Source organism: Halichoerus grypus, chromosome 6 (assembly GCF_964656455.1).
Source record: "Halichoerus grypus chromosome 6, mHalGry1.hap1.1, whole genome shotgun sequence".
NCBI lineage: Eukaryota > Metazoa > Chordata > Mammalia > Carnivora > Phocidae > Halichoerus > Halichoerus grypus.
In genome coordinates this window covers 3984846-4001033 of record NC_135717.1, presented here as the reverse complement: position 1 = coordinate 4001033, position 16188 = coordinate 3984846, and the positions used below count along the sequence as shown (strand labels likewise).

Here is a 16188-nt window from a genome sequence, read left to right as displayed (position 1 = left end):
TTATTTACCTGACTTAGTTAACCGGTCCCCCATGATCGGGCAGTTAGGTTGCCTCTAGATTTTTTGTTTTTATAAGCAGAGCTGCAGTGAGTGTTCTTATAAACGCAATATGTGTGTGTCTTTTTTTTTTTTTCTTTAGAAGAGAAGGCATGCCTAGAAATAAAATTTCGGGGTCCAAAGGTGTTTAGAATTTGAGGTGTCCGTACAGCCCCGGGAAGAACAGGGACCGTCCCCTCCCCTCCCCAGTAGCGAATAGGAGCGTGGCTTCCTATCCTGCGGCTCATCTGTTCCTTCCGTGGATGGGACATTCCCCAGGGACGATGCTGGCCCGTCTTCCCTGCGCAAGCACCTGGTCTGGGCGCGGGCTTGGACTGGCTGTTGAATGTTTGGTGACATGCATTCAGTCCAGAGAGAGAAGGTAGAGACTCTTCGGTCTGGTTTGCTTCAAGTCAGTCTCCATGGAACACTGTGTCTGCAAAAAAAAAATCTGATGCTAAGGATTTTTGTTCCTAAAACGTGTTTAAAGCCCTAAATGTTGAAACAAACCAGCAAGCAGCAGCAGCTAACCCGGGACGCGGTAACGCAGTTGTCCTCATGGACAACTGTCTTCACACAGTTGTGGGTCCTTCTGGATGGAGAAGCCCAGGTCAGCTGTGAGCCACAGACCCTGTGGGGCAGCCGAGAAAAGAAGGGGTCCAGTCCCAGCAGTGCTGATCCCCCAGCGAGGATAGGGCTGGTGCAGGGCCAGGTGTGGCCGCCGGGCTGGGCGGCATGCTTTCCAGGCTCCCACCCTCGCGAGGACCTGAGCCCCCCCCCCCGGCCCCTCTCCTCTACTTGCCCTTGACCCCCGAAGCAGTCTGAGCTCCTTTTATGGCTCCTGGGACCCAGCCCACGGTGGGTCGTCAGTGGCCTGTGAGGCTGGGGCTGGTAACCGTATGTGTGTGGTCCCCCCAGAACGACTCCCCAGCCAAGTCTGCGACCCGCCTTCGGGCTGATGGAACCGAAGCCCAGAGCAGGCCGAGGGGGCCTGGGGCCACGTGTCCAGCCCCTGGGTCCTCGGCAGCCCGGGTGAGCACGCAGAGGGGCCCCTTCCCCGACCCCTCCCAGGCACCCAGTCCAGCCCGGCTTCACCTCCCCCACCTCCCCCTGCCGGGGCCGAACTCCTGCGGGGCAGGATGGTCACTGGGAGAGAGGTGGGCCGAGGACGACCGCACGTGAGGGGGGATTCACCCATAAACACAGCACTCGTGTGTGGAGGAAGAACAGCTTCTTTGCACAAACAAGACTCCCAGCTCAGTTCCCAGAAGCTCCGTATCTCAGAGCGGCGCTGGTCCCGAAAAAGGAAGAAAAAATACGGCGAGGGAGAAGGAAAAGCGTTTCGGTGGCCGGACAGTTGCTCTGGGGCAGAGGGCAGAGGGCAGGGCTGGCGTGGAACGGCAGGTCGGGGTCCGTGCCTCCGCCGTCAGACTGGGCCAGGCCCGGCTGCAGGGCCTTCAAACCCCTTCCAGACACATCTGCTGACAGGCACCAGGCCGGGCACGCTGACCGTCACACTGGCATCTGCCACTCTGGCGAAACAGGGGGTTTTGAAGCAGAAACAGACACACCCCCCCAACAAACAACCTATTAAGCACACGCGCTCATGCGCGCACACACACACAGGTCCGTAGCCGTCCCAACACACACCCACGGGGTAAAAGCCCACCTCCCTGACCTGTCGGCGGTGCCACGGGCCTTTGTGAGCCCCAAACGTACCCTGTGCGTCCAGCTGGCCCCCACCATCCCCCACGTGCCTGGCCCGTGAGGACAGCCACCACTGTGCAGGGACTCGAGTGTGCCCTGCTCTCTGCTCCAGGTCCCTGGCAGTGGCCCCCGGTGACTCAGCTGGGCCTGGCGGGTCAGGGCGAGGCCCTCTCCCCCCACGGGCACCGGCTCTGGAGAACACACGGGTGGGTCTGGGCTCCCTTCCCAGGTGTCTGCTCCTTCTAGGGTCTGATGGGGGGCAGGGGGCTCAGCAGGCTCGGGGCAGAGCCTCTGAGGGTCCCGGTCCTGACCTGTCGGCTCAGAGCCACCTGCTCACGGCCGGGCCTGCGTGCACGCTCCCTCGGGGTCCTCGCTGGGGCTCAGCCGTCCTGCTCCTCACCCAGTGGCTGGATACCTCCCAGGCCTTAGCTCTTCTGCTCGCCCCCGTTCAGCATGTGGGGCCCGGCCTGGCCCAGCCCACGGCCCCCTCCTCCAGGCAGGCAGTGGGATTCTAGGAGAGCCTAATGGAGACACTGCTCCCACTGAGCTCAGGGGCACCGTCCCTTCGAAAGGGTGCCCTTCAACTCCCAGCCCAGGGTCTCCTTTACTGCCGGGCAGATGTGGGCACCGAGGGATGCAGGACACTGTGGGGGACAGACTGGGGACACCCACCGGGCCATGGCCACACAGTTCATCTCCTGCTCTTGGTAGACCCACAGGGATACCCCATGACCCCCACTTTTCAGATGCGGCTCAGGGAGGTAAAATGACAGTGAGCCCCTGGCTGGGCAGGCCCCGCAGCTGGGGTCTTGAGCCCCTCTTTCCAGAAGCCGAGTCCGTGCAGCAAAGACAATCCTGCGCCTCTGGACAACTCGGGGGACGGGGCCAGTGCTGGGTCCCCCACACTGAGGAGGGTCTCGCCAGCCGCAGGCTGCCGTGAGAGGCCTTGCTGGGGGTGGGTGGGTGGGTTCTTGCCCTGCTTGGTCCCGGGGCCGGTCCCAGTGCAGGGCCTGCGGGGCCATACGTTCTCTGGGCCGACCGAAGCCCACGCACGGGCCCGGTACACCCGCTGTGCCCGCCCCGCTGCATGACGGGCTCGCCGGCCCCAGGGCTGAGGCCTCCTCCGGCTGCGGCCCGTGTGGACGCTTGGGCGTCCCTCAGCCGAGCTCCCGGTCACTCAGGCGGCCCCAGACTGTCCCTTCAGGCCTCGCTCGGCTCCATGGGGGTTTGGGGGCAGCGCTGTGGGTGTGTCCCCCCTCAGGAGCCTGTGAGAGCACCTCGTGTTTGTCACACTTGTTTTCTCCTGGGCCCCCAGTAAGACTGTATTTTACATCATAACCTAGTACGGAGAACACAGACATAGTGACCCGAACTAGATCGTCGGGAGGCGATATTCACACGCATGCTGATGTTCTATCTTGTATTCTCTTGTCCTATTCTCTCTTTCATGGAAAAACTAAACTTTGGTTGGATGGAGCCCACTAAGTGGATTTCATGGCTTCCTGGTGAATTTTCCACATTGGCTTTTGGGAGGGGGCGACATCTTAAGCCCTTGGGACATGCCAGGGACGCCTCGTGTGCCAGGAAAACCAAAGCCCCCAAACACTTCCAGATGCCCCCCGGTGTGTGGTATGGCCTCTGACTCCCTGAGCGGGAAGTCGGCAGCCCGGCCTCAGGCTCCTTGGGTGGTATGTTGGGTAAACCAAGGATGTTGCTGCACGTCCTCACCAACAGTTGGTATGGTCAGTCCTTCATTTAACAAGGAACTCAGGCAGGTGTCTATAGAAATATCCATCCCCAGGGAGGGAGTGATGAAGGCCACTGGAGACGGACAAGGAAGTCCTTATAGGATCTGAGTGGAGGGGTGGTGATTTCTACACGCAGGAATCGGGAGGCTTCATGACACAGGGCAGATCACTAACCGCCCTAAAGCCAAGGACGGCAGCGTCACTGGGAGCAGGGAGGAGGGTGGGCGGGCACAGAGGGGAGGACAGAGGTGTGCAAGTGACAGATGTCACCCCGTGTGTGTCTTCAGCTCTCGGCCTTTTCATCTTAGGAGCGTTCTTATGATTGTTCTGCATTCACTCAGCCGATACGGTTAAGTATTGGTAATAGTTTGTGTTTGTGGGTTCCTCACTGCATATCGGGTGCCATTTGAAACCCTCTCTCCATGAACTGGTTTAACACAAACACACGACCTGTGAAGTGGGTGGCGCCATGTCCCCCAGTCTAACCAGCTGACCGCCAGCTTGCACGGTCACACAGCCCACGGGGGACGGTGGGCCCCCCACCCCACACTGAGCGCCTGGCAGCTTCCATTGGGTTGGGTTGGGCTGGGTTGGGGGTGGTGGTCCAATGAAATGCGGGTTTGTTTGTTTGTTTTCCTGCCTCTCCTGGCTTTTTGGATTGGCTGTACATTTCATCAGGCGATTTCTATCCCTCGTGCCAATTCCTGATGAATTCGTGGACCAGAGCTGGGTCAAGGCAGAGCCCTATTAGCCTACCTCTGCAGACCTCCCTCCAGGAGGTCCACCAGCAGCCCCCCAGTCGGGGTTCCCAGGCCAGACGTGCATTTGCCTCTGACTGCTTTCAGGGTGCCAGGCCCCGACCCCCGGGGGCAGTCACTGGTGCCCTTTCTGCCCCATTAACACATTGTTTCGCACCATTTCTGCACAGGCAGACTCCTCTGCTCTGCTCCTCGTCTCTCTAGGCTCCCACATACTTAGGGGTGAAACCTCTCTAGAATGAGAAAAGCCTTACCGAGCCCTGGGCCTGCTCGGGCCCAGCTATTTTTTGGGGGGACAGATGGGTGCCCCGGAAACGCTGGGCCCGTCTCCCCTTCGGCTCGCTGCCGTGTTGCCCGGCAACTGGCTGCTCCTTATCAGCTCCCAGACAAGCTCCAGCCAAATCCTGAAATGGCCCCACCTGTTTTTCAGTTTGTGGTTTAGATTTTTTTAAATTTTATTTTATTTTAGGAAGTGAAATGAACAACACTCATTCTGGAAGGGGAAGATAAGGCCCGGATCTGCCGGAGCGATGTCTGCTGGAAAGAAATCTCTTTTAACTTGTGGGCAATTTTCCAGCGTGGCTCGGGTGGTGCGACAGAGTCGCTGAGAGAATTGGACGGCGGGATGTGGGCACAGGCCAGCTGGGCGCGGTGGCTGGGGTGGCATTTTGCCGGGATGTGACTTGGAGATCCGCTGAGCAAGGGGGCCTGGACCCCGTCGCCAGGCCAGCCGCCTGCCCCCTCCCACCCACCCACTGGGAGCATTGCAGGCCTTTGCTAACCAAGGGTTAAATTTCCCAGACCTTCTGTTGCTTTTTAAAATACAGCTTGATCCTCCTTGACACTGGAGAGGCATTCCTTGCTTTATTGCCATCTGGAAACTGTTCTGTCTGGCTTCGGAGGTGGCCTCATTGCTACATTGAGTCTCCAGGAGAACACATTCCCAGGATGTGTTTTGGTAGCAAATGCTAGAAAATAATAGAAACCTAGTGCAAAATGGCTTAATTATAAAGGGAATTTATTTCAATAAAGAAATGGTATGGGTAGACTTCAGGTCGGGATTGATCCAGCAGCTTAGTAGTGTCTGCAAGGACTCAGTTTAGGATGGTGATTGGCCAGCTGGGCTGTGGGATTCCTTGTTTATTCCTACCCCTGAACCAATTATTATGACCAGGGAGATGAGAACACCCTGATTTGCTTAGACCAGTTAGGGTCCACCCAAACCATGGGGGCTACTACAGAATGGGGGTGGGACAGACTGGATTTTATGGAGCACACAGTGTCCACTAGATCCTTTTCTGATACACAAGTATGATGACTCTCGTGGATCTAACCTGAGCTGATCTGATTTGAATTGTTCTCTGTCAGCCTGCAAGTCTGTGTTCTTAGAGGGGATGGCCCCGTTCTGAGTCTCAGCATCCAGTGCTGTCCCTTTCCCATCTCATGCTCTTGCTTCTGTATACTCTACTCTCTGCCCCGCCTGTCTCCCTTCAAGTCCTCTGTTGCTCTGTGCTTGGTCCACCACAGGGCCTTTGCACAGGCTGTTCCCTCTGCCTGGGGTGCCAGAGACAGAGAAGCAGAGGGAAATCAGATGAAGAGATTAGCAGGGGGCAGCCCTAGGGCGTGCCACTCTTGATCTTGGGCTTGTAAGTTTGAGCCTCATGTTGGGTGGAGAGATGACTTAAAATCTTTAAAACAAACCCAAACCAAACAGATTGACAGGGGGTGGAGAGAGGAGGAAGAGAGGCCCACAGAGAAAGAGGTGAGAGGTGTGTTGGGAGGCTAGGTTGGTCTGCTGACCAGTCCGTGGGGCCTCCCCTGGTCCGACACATGGCTTCTGGTGACCATGGCCAAGATGCCCTGACATCGTGGCTGTCTTTCTGGGCCGGGATGGCCAGGAGGGCTGGGAGGCACTCAGTGCTGCCATTAGAGGGGGATGAGAGGAGAGACCAGCCTCCCCTTTGGGGCCAGCTGAGCTTCAGGGACTTTCTGGGCACTGGGGCAGGGGCTGCCACCAGCTTTCTGGGTGCAAGACTGGGAACAGGCACTGGACCAGGCCTGCGGGGCGGCTGGGTACCCAGAGCATGAGAGGTACCCAGGGCATGGGGGGCATCCGGGAAGGGCTGGTCTCCCCCTCGGCCGCCAGGGTCCACCCAGGCATCACCAAGTTGTCAGAACCAGATGGGCCCAATCTGTTGAGTACAGATGGGGAGACTGAGGCCCTGGAGGAGGGGACCAACCCAAGATCCCGGGCCACCTTGGGGCAAAACCAGGGCTCTTTCTCTTCGTCCTTCCGGTCCACTACCCCATCCAAAGGGACCAATAGAGATGGTGGCCCAGTGTCCATCACCGGCTCCCACCACTGAGCGGCCGTTTCAGAAGGCTTCCAGAAGGGTCGCTGCAGCTCCCCGTTTCTGTGTACTGAGGCCCAGTGCCAGGCCCTGGGGGCAGGAAGCCCCAGGCAGGATGTGCTGGGCATGTGGGGTCAGGCTTGTGTCATCCCATAGGGCACAGCCAGCGGGGACGGGAGAGGCCAGGAGGCCCCCAAGTCAGCAGACGCTTCCCGGTGCCGGCACTGGGCTCAGCCCAGGCACAGTGGGGACCCTGCAATCATGGCAGTGCCACTGGGGCACCATGGTGAGGCGGAGACACAGTCCCCAGGTAACGACAGGGCCCAGAGAGGTCACAGCTGGTGGAATGTCCTGGAAGGCTTTGCTGAACAGAGATCGACGGAGCTGGGAAAAATGTTCTGGGAAGGGGGATGGGATGCTCTGAGCCCCCAGGTGGGAACAGCAGGCCACTGGCCTGAGGGAGGGCCTGGGACTTTCCCTGTGGGGCACACACACATGTGGTTTTGGGGGCCACAGAAGAGCAAGGGCCTGGGGCTGGGGTGTGACAGCCATCCAGGTAAGGGGTGACAGGCACCCAGGTGAGGGGTGGCAGGTGCCCAGGTGAGGGGTGGCAGGAGCCCAGGTGAGGGGTGGCAGCCGCCCAGGTGAGGGGTGGCAGGTGCCCAGGTGAGGGGTGACACGCATGCAGGTGAGGGGTGAAACACACGCAGGTGAGGGGTGGCAGGCACCAGGTGAGGGGTGGCAGGTGCCCAGGTGAGGGGTGACATGCACACAGGTGAGGGGTGACAGCCGCCCAGGTGGGGGTGACAGCTGCCCAGGTGAAGGGTGACAGCCGCCCAGGTGAGGGGTGGCTGGCCCGGGCCCAGGCATGGAGTGAGGTGAACGTGGGCCAGCAGTATGGAGGAGGTTGAAACCCAGGGGAGCTGGGGTGGGGGAAGGCACCCCCCTGCCTGCCTTCTGGTGGCCCCAGTGGGGTGGGAGGGGTCACGGTGCCCAACATGGGAACTCCTGAAGCCTGTACCCCAGGACAAGTCCTGCGCTGAGGACTGGGGGCTGGGCGCAGGGCCGGGCTCTGGGGAGTCTCTGGGGCGGTGGGGTGTGGAGGAAGGAGAGATGAGGCCAGGCAGGGTGGGGGCACAGCATTCTGTGGGAATAATGGAAAGCTGCGCCCGGAATCGGCCTGCCATTCCTGGTGGGCGCCACCCTTGTGGGTCCACAGGGCCCCATCTGCCCCGGGCCACCCCCACCCCATTCACTCCTTGCTGGGGCGGGGGGGGGGGGGGGGGGGGGAGGCGCGGCCAGGGTTGCTATGGTGATGTGAGGCCAGCAGGTGTCAGCAGAGCCTGCAGAATCTGGAGAAGCGGGCGTGGCTGCGTGGGGGGCGCCCTTGGCCCCTCTCCTGGGGCTTCCTCCAGCCCTGCCAGGCCCCGGGGTGGGGGGGGCTCAGAGTGGCCACCTCTGCCAGGAGCCCTGGGCAGCTGCCCGCCATGGCCGTGGGGTGCACAGCCAGGGACGGCAGGGCCCTGGGGTGGGGCCGTGGGGGGCCTGGGCGGAGTCCCGTCCCCGCCCCGCCCCCCGGAGGCCCGTGAGAAGCCAGGCCCACCACCTGGGCTCTGGGGTGAGGCCGGGCTCTGAGCTTCGGCCTCCCTCTGCAGCATTGTGCCCCAGAGAGCCGCCAGGGGCTGGCCTGGAGCGGGGGCCCATGAAGGGATCCTGCCCTTGCCGACCCCTCAAACCGGGAAGCATGTCTGCGTCAGAAGCCACTTTGTGCCGGGCACGCTCGGCACACACACCCCTTCCCACGCGCCTGTGGACACGTCCGCACCTCACTTCAGGGGCCGTGACCCTGTGATCCCATTGTACAGATGGGTCACTGAGACCCAGGCAGGCAGGAGCCTCGGGCAGCCCTGGCTTTGCTGCCCCCCGGGGCGGGCCCAGGTCTCCGCCGAGGGGCTTTCGGGCCTCCCCTCAGCCAGGCCACAGGACCGAGGGTGCGGGCCTCGGAGCCGGGGCCGCGGGGGCGGGCTGGGCCTCTGGTGGGTGATGGAGGGAGCGATCCCACGCAGGAATGAGATGAATCCACATGCGCCCTCCTCCCCCTCCCCCTCCCCCTCCCAGGCACGCTGCCAGTGCCCGGGAAATGCTGAGGCCTGCTCTTTTTTAAACAAAGTCTCCGCTGCCTCCCTTAGCTTATTTTCTGCACAAACAAATTAAAGATGCTGCAAAGGGGCCGAGTTTGGGAGACAGGGGGCAGCTTCCACTGAGTCCCTGCACCCCTCCAGCATGGATGCCTCTGGCCTGGTGGTCTCTGTGGCCTCTGGGGCCTGTACGGGGCCCCATCTGGGGCAGGGAGGCCCCAGCCTGTGTAAATAAGCTTGTAGATCGCGAGCCTTGGATCTTGGAGGAGGATCTTGGTCTTGGAGGAGGATGGAGGACGTCCTCCCCTCCGGAGGGCTGAGAGCCTGGGGGGGCGTCACAGGCTATCAGCTGTTATCTGCCTGGAGCACCCCTCCCTCCCACCCTGCCTCCCAGCGCCCAGCACTCAACATGGAGGCAACAGGGGGGATAGCTGAGTGCTGGTCACTGCGTCCTGCCCACCCTGGGCGACCTGCTTCCTCCCCTCCATGCTCCCCTGCCCTGGCTTCCTGATCTTAGAGCCGCCCGGGGGGCAGGAACCCACTTTCAGAGGCCCTTGGCCCCACGTTCATTAGAGAAAAATCAGGAAGGACAGAGAATGCCAGAAAAAAAAGGAAAAACCCTCAACAAAACACAGAACATCCTCCTCCCCCTTTACTCTCCACCCTGAGAGTCTGGGCATTCTCTTCTAGACGCTTTCCTTGGGTGAGAAAAATGAAATTCGGTTCAAAAGAGTGTTTATGGAAAACAGATCCTGTGCCCAGTGCGGGAGCAGCAGGAGATTAGCCCTCTGGAGCCGGGAGCTGCCGTGGGGCTGAGGCTGGGGTGGAGGCACCCCCGGGGGGCTGGCCAGGGCCCCCAGTGCAGAGTGGCCGAAAACAACCGGAATCTATTCCCTCACCCCTTGGAGGCCAGAAGTCTGCGATTCAGGTGTCGGCCGGGCGGTTCCTTCCGGAGGCTCGGACAGGGAATCTGCTCCAGGCCCCTTCCAGATTCTGGTGGCTCCAGCTCTCCTTGATCGTTGGCGTTCCCTGGCTCGTGGAGGTCTCCCTCCGACCTCTGGCCCCACCTGCACACCCCCCCCTTGTGTGTGTGTGTGTGCGCGCGCGCGCGCTCTGGTTCTTTATAAGGACTCTCACTGAATCTAGGCCCACCCTAATCCAGGATGATCTTTAACCAGAGATCCTTACCTTAACTGTATCTGCAAAGACTATTTCCAAATAAGGTCATATCCTGAGGTTCCAGGCAAACATGTCTTTTGGGAGGGACACCGCTTAACCCACTACACCCCTTGGTTGTGGTGGCAGGGTGACCCGCGGGCCGGGCCGAGAGGCTGCCTGGACGCAAGACATTTAGCGATGAAAGTGGGACAGTGTCGGGCCAACTGGATGCTCTGTCACGCTTGCTGGCACTGAGTGGAGGTCTGGGATGGGGGATTTTGTATAGCTGGTGGCCGGTGGCCTGGCCACTCCCCAGCCACGGTTGTGGGCGCCCCACACCCCACGTGAACGGACCCCTGATGGGGCCGTGGGGGCTCGGAAGCCCCAAGCCCGGAGCCGGCACATGTCTCCCGTCCCTGTGGGCACAGCGGGGGAGCCTCGGGACTTTGGGAACTTCGCGCTCAGGGCTCAAAACGCTCCAATTAAAATGGGAAGCTGGCATCGCCTAAGGCCAGGAGTCGGCTTCTTCCTTGGCGAGTTGGTGGCTTTTAAATCCCCAGAAGGGATTAGGTCTCCAGGGACAACCTTGTTCCAGGAGGAAAAGAACCAGATTAAACTCCCCACGGAGCCCTTTCTGGAGAGCTGGGTTCTTGCAGGAGCGCACACTGCCCCCGTCCCCGCTCCCCTGGGCCCAGGTCAGGGGCGCTCCGCGCGGTCCCGCTGCTGTGCAGACAGCCCCGGCGTCCTTCTCCAGAGCTCTTTCATCTTCCCGAACTGAAACTCTGTCCCCATTACACATGCCTCCCACCCCTCTCCCTCAGCCCCAGTCACCTCCGGCCTACTTACTGCTTACGACTCCTGAGTCTGACCTTAGAGCCTTTTGACACCTGCGCCTTTCTCAGAGGCCGGCCCTGGGGTCACTGGGGCTGCCTGGTGGGTGTGGCAGATCCCTGGAAAGAATCCCCCACCTCGGGGCAGCGCTGAGCCGTGACCTGTGACCGGCTCACCCTGGCTTGGCTTCTCCCCCTGCCCCCTCGCTGGTACCCCGGGGACCCTCCCTTAATGAGCCGGGTCAGGTCCCCAAACAGGGTAGTCACTCCTCTCAACCCCTCCGTGGCTGCCACGGCCCACCCAGCCAACTCAAGCTCCCGAGCTCTGACCCCCAGAGCCCCCAGAGCACCAGGTGACAGGCCAGGGGGACTTGGGAGGCCAAAGAGCTCCAGAGACTGGCCAGTGAGCCTGAGGGTGTCTGAGTGGACGCGAGGTCGGGGACTAGGGCTGCCTACCTGCCACAGCCCTGTGAGGGGAAGGACAAGAGGGTCCTGCCCACGGCTGTGCCCCCCCCAACCCCGGGGTCAGAATAGGAGCTTGACACATATTTGCTGACTGTGGGACTGACCCCAGAATTTTCCTTGCTCTCAGGTGGTCCCCCTTCCTGTCTCCACTTACAGGGAGGGACACTGAGGCCCAGAGCCGACCTGCTACAGCGAATCCGTGCATCCGCGCAAGACCTGCACAGGCTGGGCCCCAGGGTGGAGCCCGGAGTGGAATTTCAGGAACGAGAGAGGGCAGCTGAGAGGCATTTGTAGGGGGAGGAGGAGGGGAAGGAGGAGGGGGAGGAGGAGGGGGGAGGAGAAGGAGGATGAGGGGGAGGGCGAGGAGGGGGGACCCTGGTGCCCCTCAAGGCAGCTCAGGACCCTCTACCTGCCCTGGCTGAGTCATCAGCCCCCCCGGAGTGCCCCTTTATTTCAGCGAGGCACCCCCTCCTGCCTGTCCGCTCCTGGGGGGGCAGACCTGTCTCCCAGGTTGAGAAATGCCTTTGAATCCCCTGGTTTCAGATCCTGGAGCCTGTGTTTTAAAAGCTAAGGGATTTGGGATCCTTAATGAGCACATTCAGGTCTCGGTGGAGATGGGGAGACCACACTGACCTGGGGCTGGCCGGGCCCAGCACGGTCCTTCCTCCCTGCCAGCCTCGGTCCCCCATCCTGAAAGTGGCCGGCTGCAGGGCCTGGGGATGGGGCGAGAGGGGCAGGTATTTGATGAACTTCACGGGGGCCTCAGCCTGCTGGAGCGTGCATGCAGGAGGTGCTCAATGTGTGTGTGTTTCCTCCCCAGTTCATGCCACCCTCTTAAATGCTCACTGCCCGCCTTCCCCCAGAAGCTCTCAGAGAGGAGGCTGGGCAGGCGGGAGGGAAGGAGGAACCAGCCTCAGCTGACCCCTGGGGGCCGCCTGGGGGGCAGAGAGGGAGGGAAGGGCAGACAGTCGCTCTCCCTGCTCCCCTGAATCACCCCATGTCAGCAACGCTTCCTGCGCGCCCGCCATGGGACGTCGCTTCCAAGAGGTGGTATCTTCAGCCCGCGTTACAGATGAGAAAGTCGAGTCCCCGGGGGAGCCGTGGCGGGGCTGGGCCCGATGCCCAGCGCTCCTCCCGCAGCCCGGGCCGTTCCTCGGGGAAGCAGGTGGGCACGCGTGTGCGCGGGTGCGTGTGCGTGGGCCTCTGCTGTCTTTGGGAGCCCTGTGCCATGTTGAAATGCCAATGTCAAGGCCGGCTGAGAGGAGCCAGGCGGGCAGGGCTGCACAGCAGACAGAATAAGGGCGTGGTGGCTGTGCTGTCACCGGGGCCCCTGGCCAGCCTGTCTCGGCCCCTCCGCCCTGTGTCTGGGACGCTGTGGGCAGGGTGGGTATTTGGAGCGGCCCCAGTCCTCGGGGGCCAGGAGCGGGCCCAGAGCCACGCGGCCCTGGCTCCCGGCGAGGCCCTGCCGGGGGCTCTCTCTCCCGGGAGCGGCAGCCACGGCAGCCACGGGAGACCCTCCGGAGGGCGGTGGGCGCTGTGGCTGGCTTCGCGTCCGCGTGGGGCAGGTCCGCCAGGGGGCGGGTGCAAGGTGTTCTGTCGGGCCCGTCCGGGCAGCCCTGCACCCCACTGAGCATTATCCACACGGGGCCCAGTGGCGGGTCCAGTTACCAGCGCCGTGTAACGACTTGGTGCAACACGCAGCCACTTAGTACCAGCTTTTTTTTAGCTCAGGATTTTGCGGGTCAGGACATCAGGAAGATGCTCAGCACGGTTCCCGCCTGCCGTCTGTCACGTGGTCACAGTCAGATGACCCCGGGCTCTGCGGTCATCGGAGAGTGTGGCAGGCCTGGATCCAGGGAGGCTGGGAGCCAGGGCTGGTGACACGGTGACGGTGACGCTGGCCGGGGTGGGGAGCTCAGCCAGGGCTGCCTGGCCGGGGCGCCTCCTGGTGGCTTCCTTGCGGCGTGGCGGCCCTAGGCTACTGGGACCCCTGACTTGGTGGCCTGCCCCCCGAGCACACGGAGAACCGGGAGGAAATTACACTGGACGATGACCTTTCCCGCCCCAGCCGACATCTTATGCCACACTTCTGCCCTGTTCTTCTGGTCCAAGGCGTCACGGGCCTGCCCCGGTCCAGACCGCAGGGACTCAGGGTGCCCCTCTTGCTGGGATGTGTAAAGAAGGTGCGGCCAGAAAGAAGGTCTGCTCCACGTGTTGATGGCCGTGGGCGCTGGCCATCGGTTCTTCGCGCCGCTGGGGCCCTGGGGGGTACCCTGGGTGCCGGGGTTCCTGGGGCTGCCCTAACACCACAAAGTTAGTGGCTGAGAGATGTATTTTCCCACAATTCCAGAAGCCCGAAGTCCTAGGTTACATGCTCCCTCTGCAGGCCCGAGGGGAGAACCCATGCCATGCCTCCCTCCCGGCATCCGGTGGTGGTCGGCGGGTACATGCACCCCCAGCCCGTGTCTGTCTCTGTGGTCACATGGCCCCCTTCTTCAGGGCGGGTGTCTGCATCCAAAGCTCCCAGTTCTTTTAAGAGTAGTAGTCACCAGATTAGGGCCCATTCTAAAAATCCAGTGTATAAATAAAATAAAAAAATAAAAAAAATAAATAAAATAAAAATAAATAAAAATAGGGGCGTCTGGGTGGCTCAGTTGGTTAAGCATCTGCCTTCAGCTCAGGTCATGATCTCAGGGTCCTGGGATCGAGCCCCACGTCGGGCTCCCTGCTCAGCGGGGAGTCTTCTCCCTCTCGCTCTGCCTCTCCCCCTGCATGTGCTCTCTCTCTCTAACAAATAAACTAAATCTTACAAAAAAATAAAAATCCGGTGTGACTGCGTCTTAACTACATTTTTAATTATAATCATCTTTTTTATTTCTTATTATTTTTTTTATTTTTTAAAGATTTTTATTTATTTATTTGACAGAGTGAGACACAGTGAGAGAGGCTGTAGGCTCCCAAGAGCCCCACCTCAGCAGCATCTGACGAGTCTCCCTGCCCTCCCTGCCAACTCGCTTCCCCCGAGATCCTCGGTTTCGGGGCTCTTCAGTCTGGGCCAAGTGGGATACGTCTGAGGAGCAGGTAGGCTAGTGATCAGGCTCGGCTCGGCCAAGCCTCTGGACCTCTGCTCGGGCTGCTTCCTCCACCTGGAGGGGGTGTGATGGGCTGAGCTGTGTCCCTCAAGACGCGTGTTGGAGTCCTAACCCCCCGTACCTCAGAATACAGAGCTGCATGGAGGGGTGGCGCCTAGGACCGCTGGGGCCTTCGGAGGGCTAATTAAGGTAAAGTGAGGTCATTAGGGTGGACCCTATTTCAGTCTGACTGGTGTCTTTGTAAGAACAGATCAGAACACAGACACACGCAGAGGGAAGGCCATGTGGGGACGCTGGGACAAGACACCTGTCTACACACCACGGAGAGAGGCCTCAGGAGGCACCAACCCTGCCGACACCTGGATCTGGGACTGGCGAGGAGGCTGGTGAACATGATTCAGGAGTATTTACGCCACAGAGACCGGCCTCCCTCCCATCCGCCGCTGAGAGCCCGCTGAACATTATGAGCCGACAACCGCAGGGAGGCCCTCAGGGCAAGTCTGGGCAATGGGTACCTGGGGGGGGGGTTCTGGCCCCCACGGGAGGCGTCTGTGACGTGGCCTAAGAAATTCTTTTCACCTGAACCCCATGTTTTACTTAAACCACCCCAGTACCGATGGCTCAAAAACAATGACAGTCATTTATTTTGCTGGTGAATCTGCCGTGGGAGCGGATCTCGGCAGGCAGAGCTCCACGCGGCATCCCCCGGGGCGGGTTCCAAGGTGGCGCCCGACCCACACGTGCATGCAGGCTGGTGACGGGGGTCCCCCTCCGTGCGTCCTTCTCCATGGGACTGCTTGGGCCTCCTTGCATCATGGTGGCTGGCTTCAAGGAGTGTCACCCCAAGACACAGGAAGCAGGAGATGCCGGTTGGGGGAGGCCGATTCAGACACGGCACCCTTGGTTCGGTCACATTCTGTCGAGAGGCCAGCTTCCACGGGGTGTTGGAAACCCCACCTTTCAGTAGGAGGGGCGTCAGAGGCTCCTGGGGCCACGTTCTCACATCAGCATCCCCAGAGGAGTGGAGGCTGACCCTTCTGCGTTCATTTCTCGTTTCCTTCGGCATCTCTGCCCCCCTCTTTAGGCCCCACAGAGGGCCCCCTGCGTGTGACACACAGCCGGGCATGGGTGACGACACATGTGGAAGGCCACATGGACAGTCTCCTGTGCTAAATAAATACTCCCGACAACACCCATTTTTCACCTGGGAAGACAGAGCCCGATCAGGCTCATGGAAGGGAAAGGGACAGAGGTGGGATTTTTTCCCTGGTCACCGTCCCCTGTCCCTAGTGACCTCGGGGACCATGACCCACTCAGGCCCCTGTTGCCTCCAGCCAGACTTGACTTCTAGAACATTCCGAGCCTCCATTGCTTGATCGGAGGGGGCAGCCTCCGATTGACGGTGAATTGAACTGACACATAATTTGTACCTTGTGTACAAAAATGCGGTCATTGCCAGAAGAGAACCGAAACCCAGCCATGAATAATTCCTGGGCTTTCAACAAAAACACCAATAAAATGCAAGTTTGAATAAATAGTGCTCAACCCACCCAGGCATGAAGGGGAAAAGAGATACCTAGAATCATCTAAGCTGGGCTCCTGTGGGCGGAGGTGCTGGGGCCCTGCTCCTTGTGGAGGCTGGATGGGCCTTGGCTCCGGGGTGGGAGGTCAGCAGGGTGGCACAGGGCCACTGCCACCTGCGTTGACCTGGGGTGGCCAGTCACCTGGGATGGGGGGGCATGCCTGGCTCTCCCCCTCCCCCAGGCCCAGCATGCTACCAGGGAGCCAGGCAGACCCTGCTGGGAGGTCTCTAGGCCTCAGCACGGGCTATTCCTCTAGCCTGGAATGTCTGTCTCTGCCTTCTCTGCCTAGCAAACTTCTATTCATCCTTCAAAACCCTACCAG

The 16188-nt window shown here is 60.7% G+C and overlaps 1 protein-coding gene across 1 annotated transcript in view; it reads left to right on the top strand.

Annotated features, from left to right (window-relative positions):
* Positions 1-14914, top strand: part of FBXL18 (F-box and leucine rich repeat protein 18) — a 61507-nt gene extending 46593 nt beyond the window's left edge. Inside the window, exons 5-6 of the mRNA XM_078074282.1 lie at positions 14118-14272; positions 14534-14914. Coding sequence (XP_077930408.1) covers positions 14118-14265 — 148 coding nt within the window. The 3' untranslated portion in view covers positions 14266-14272; positions 14534-14914. The remainder of the gene's footprint in view (positions 1-14117; positions 14273-14533) is intronic.
* Positions 14915-16188: the final 1274 nt, after the last annotated feature.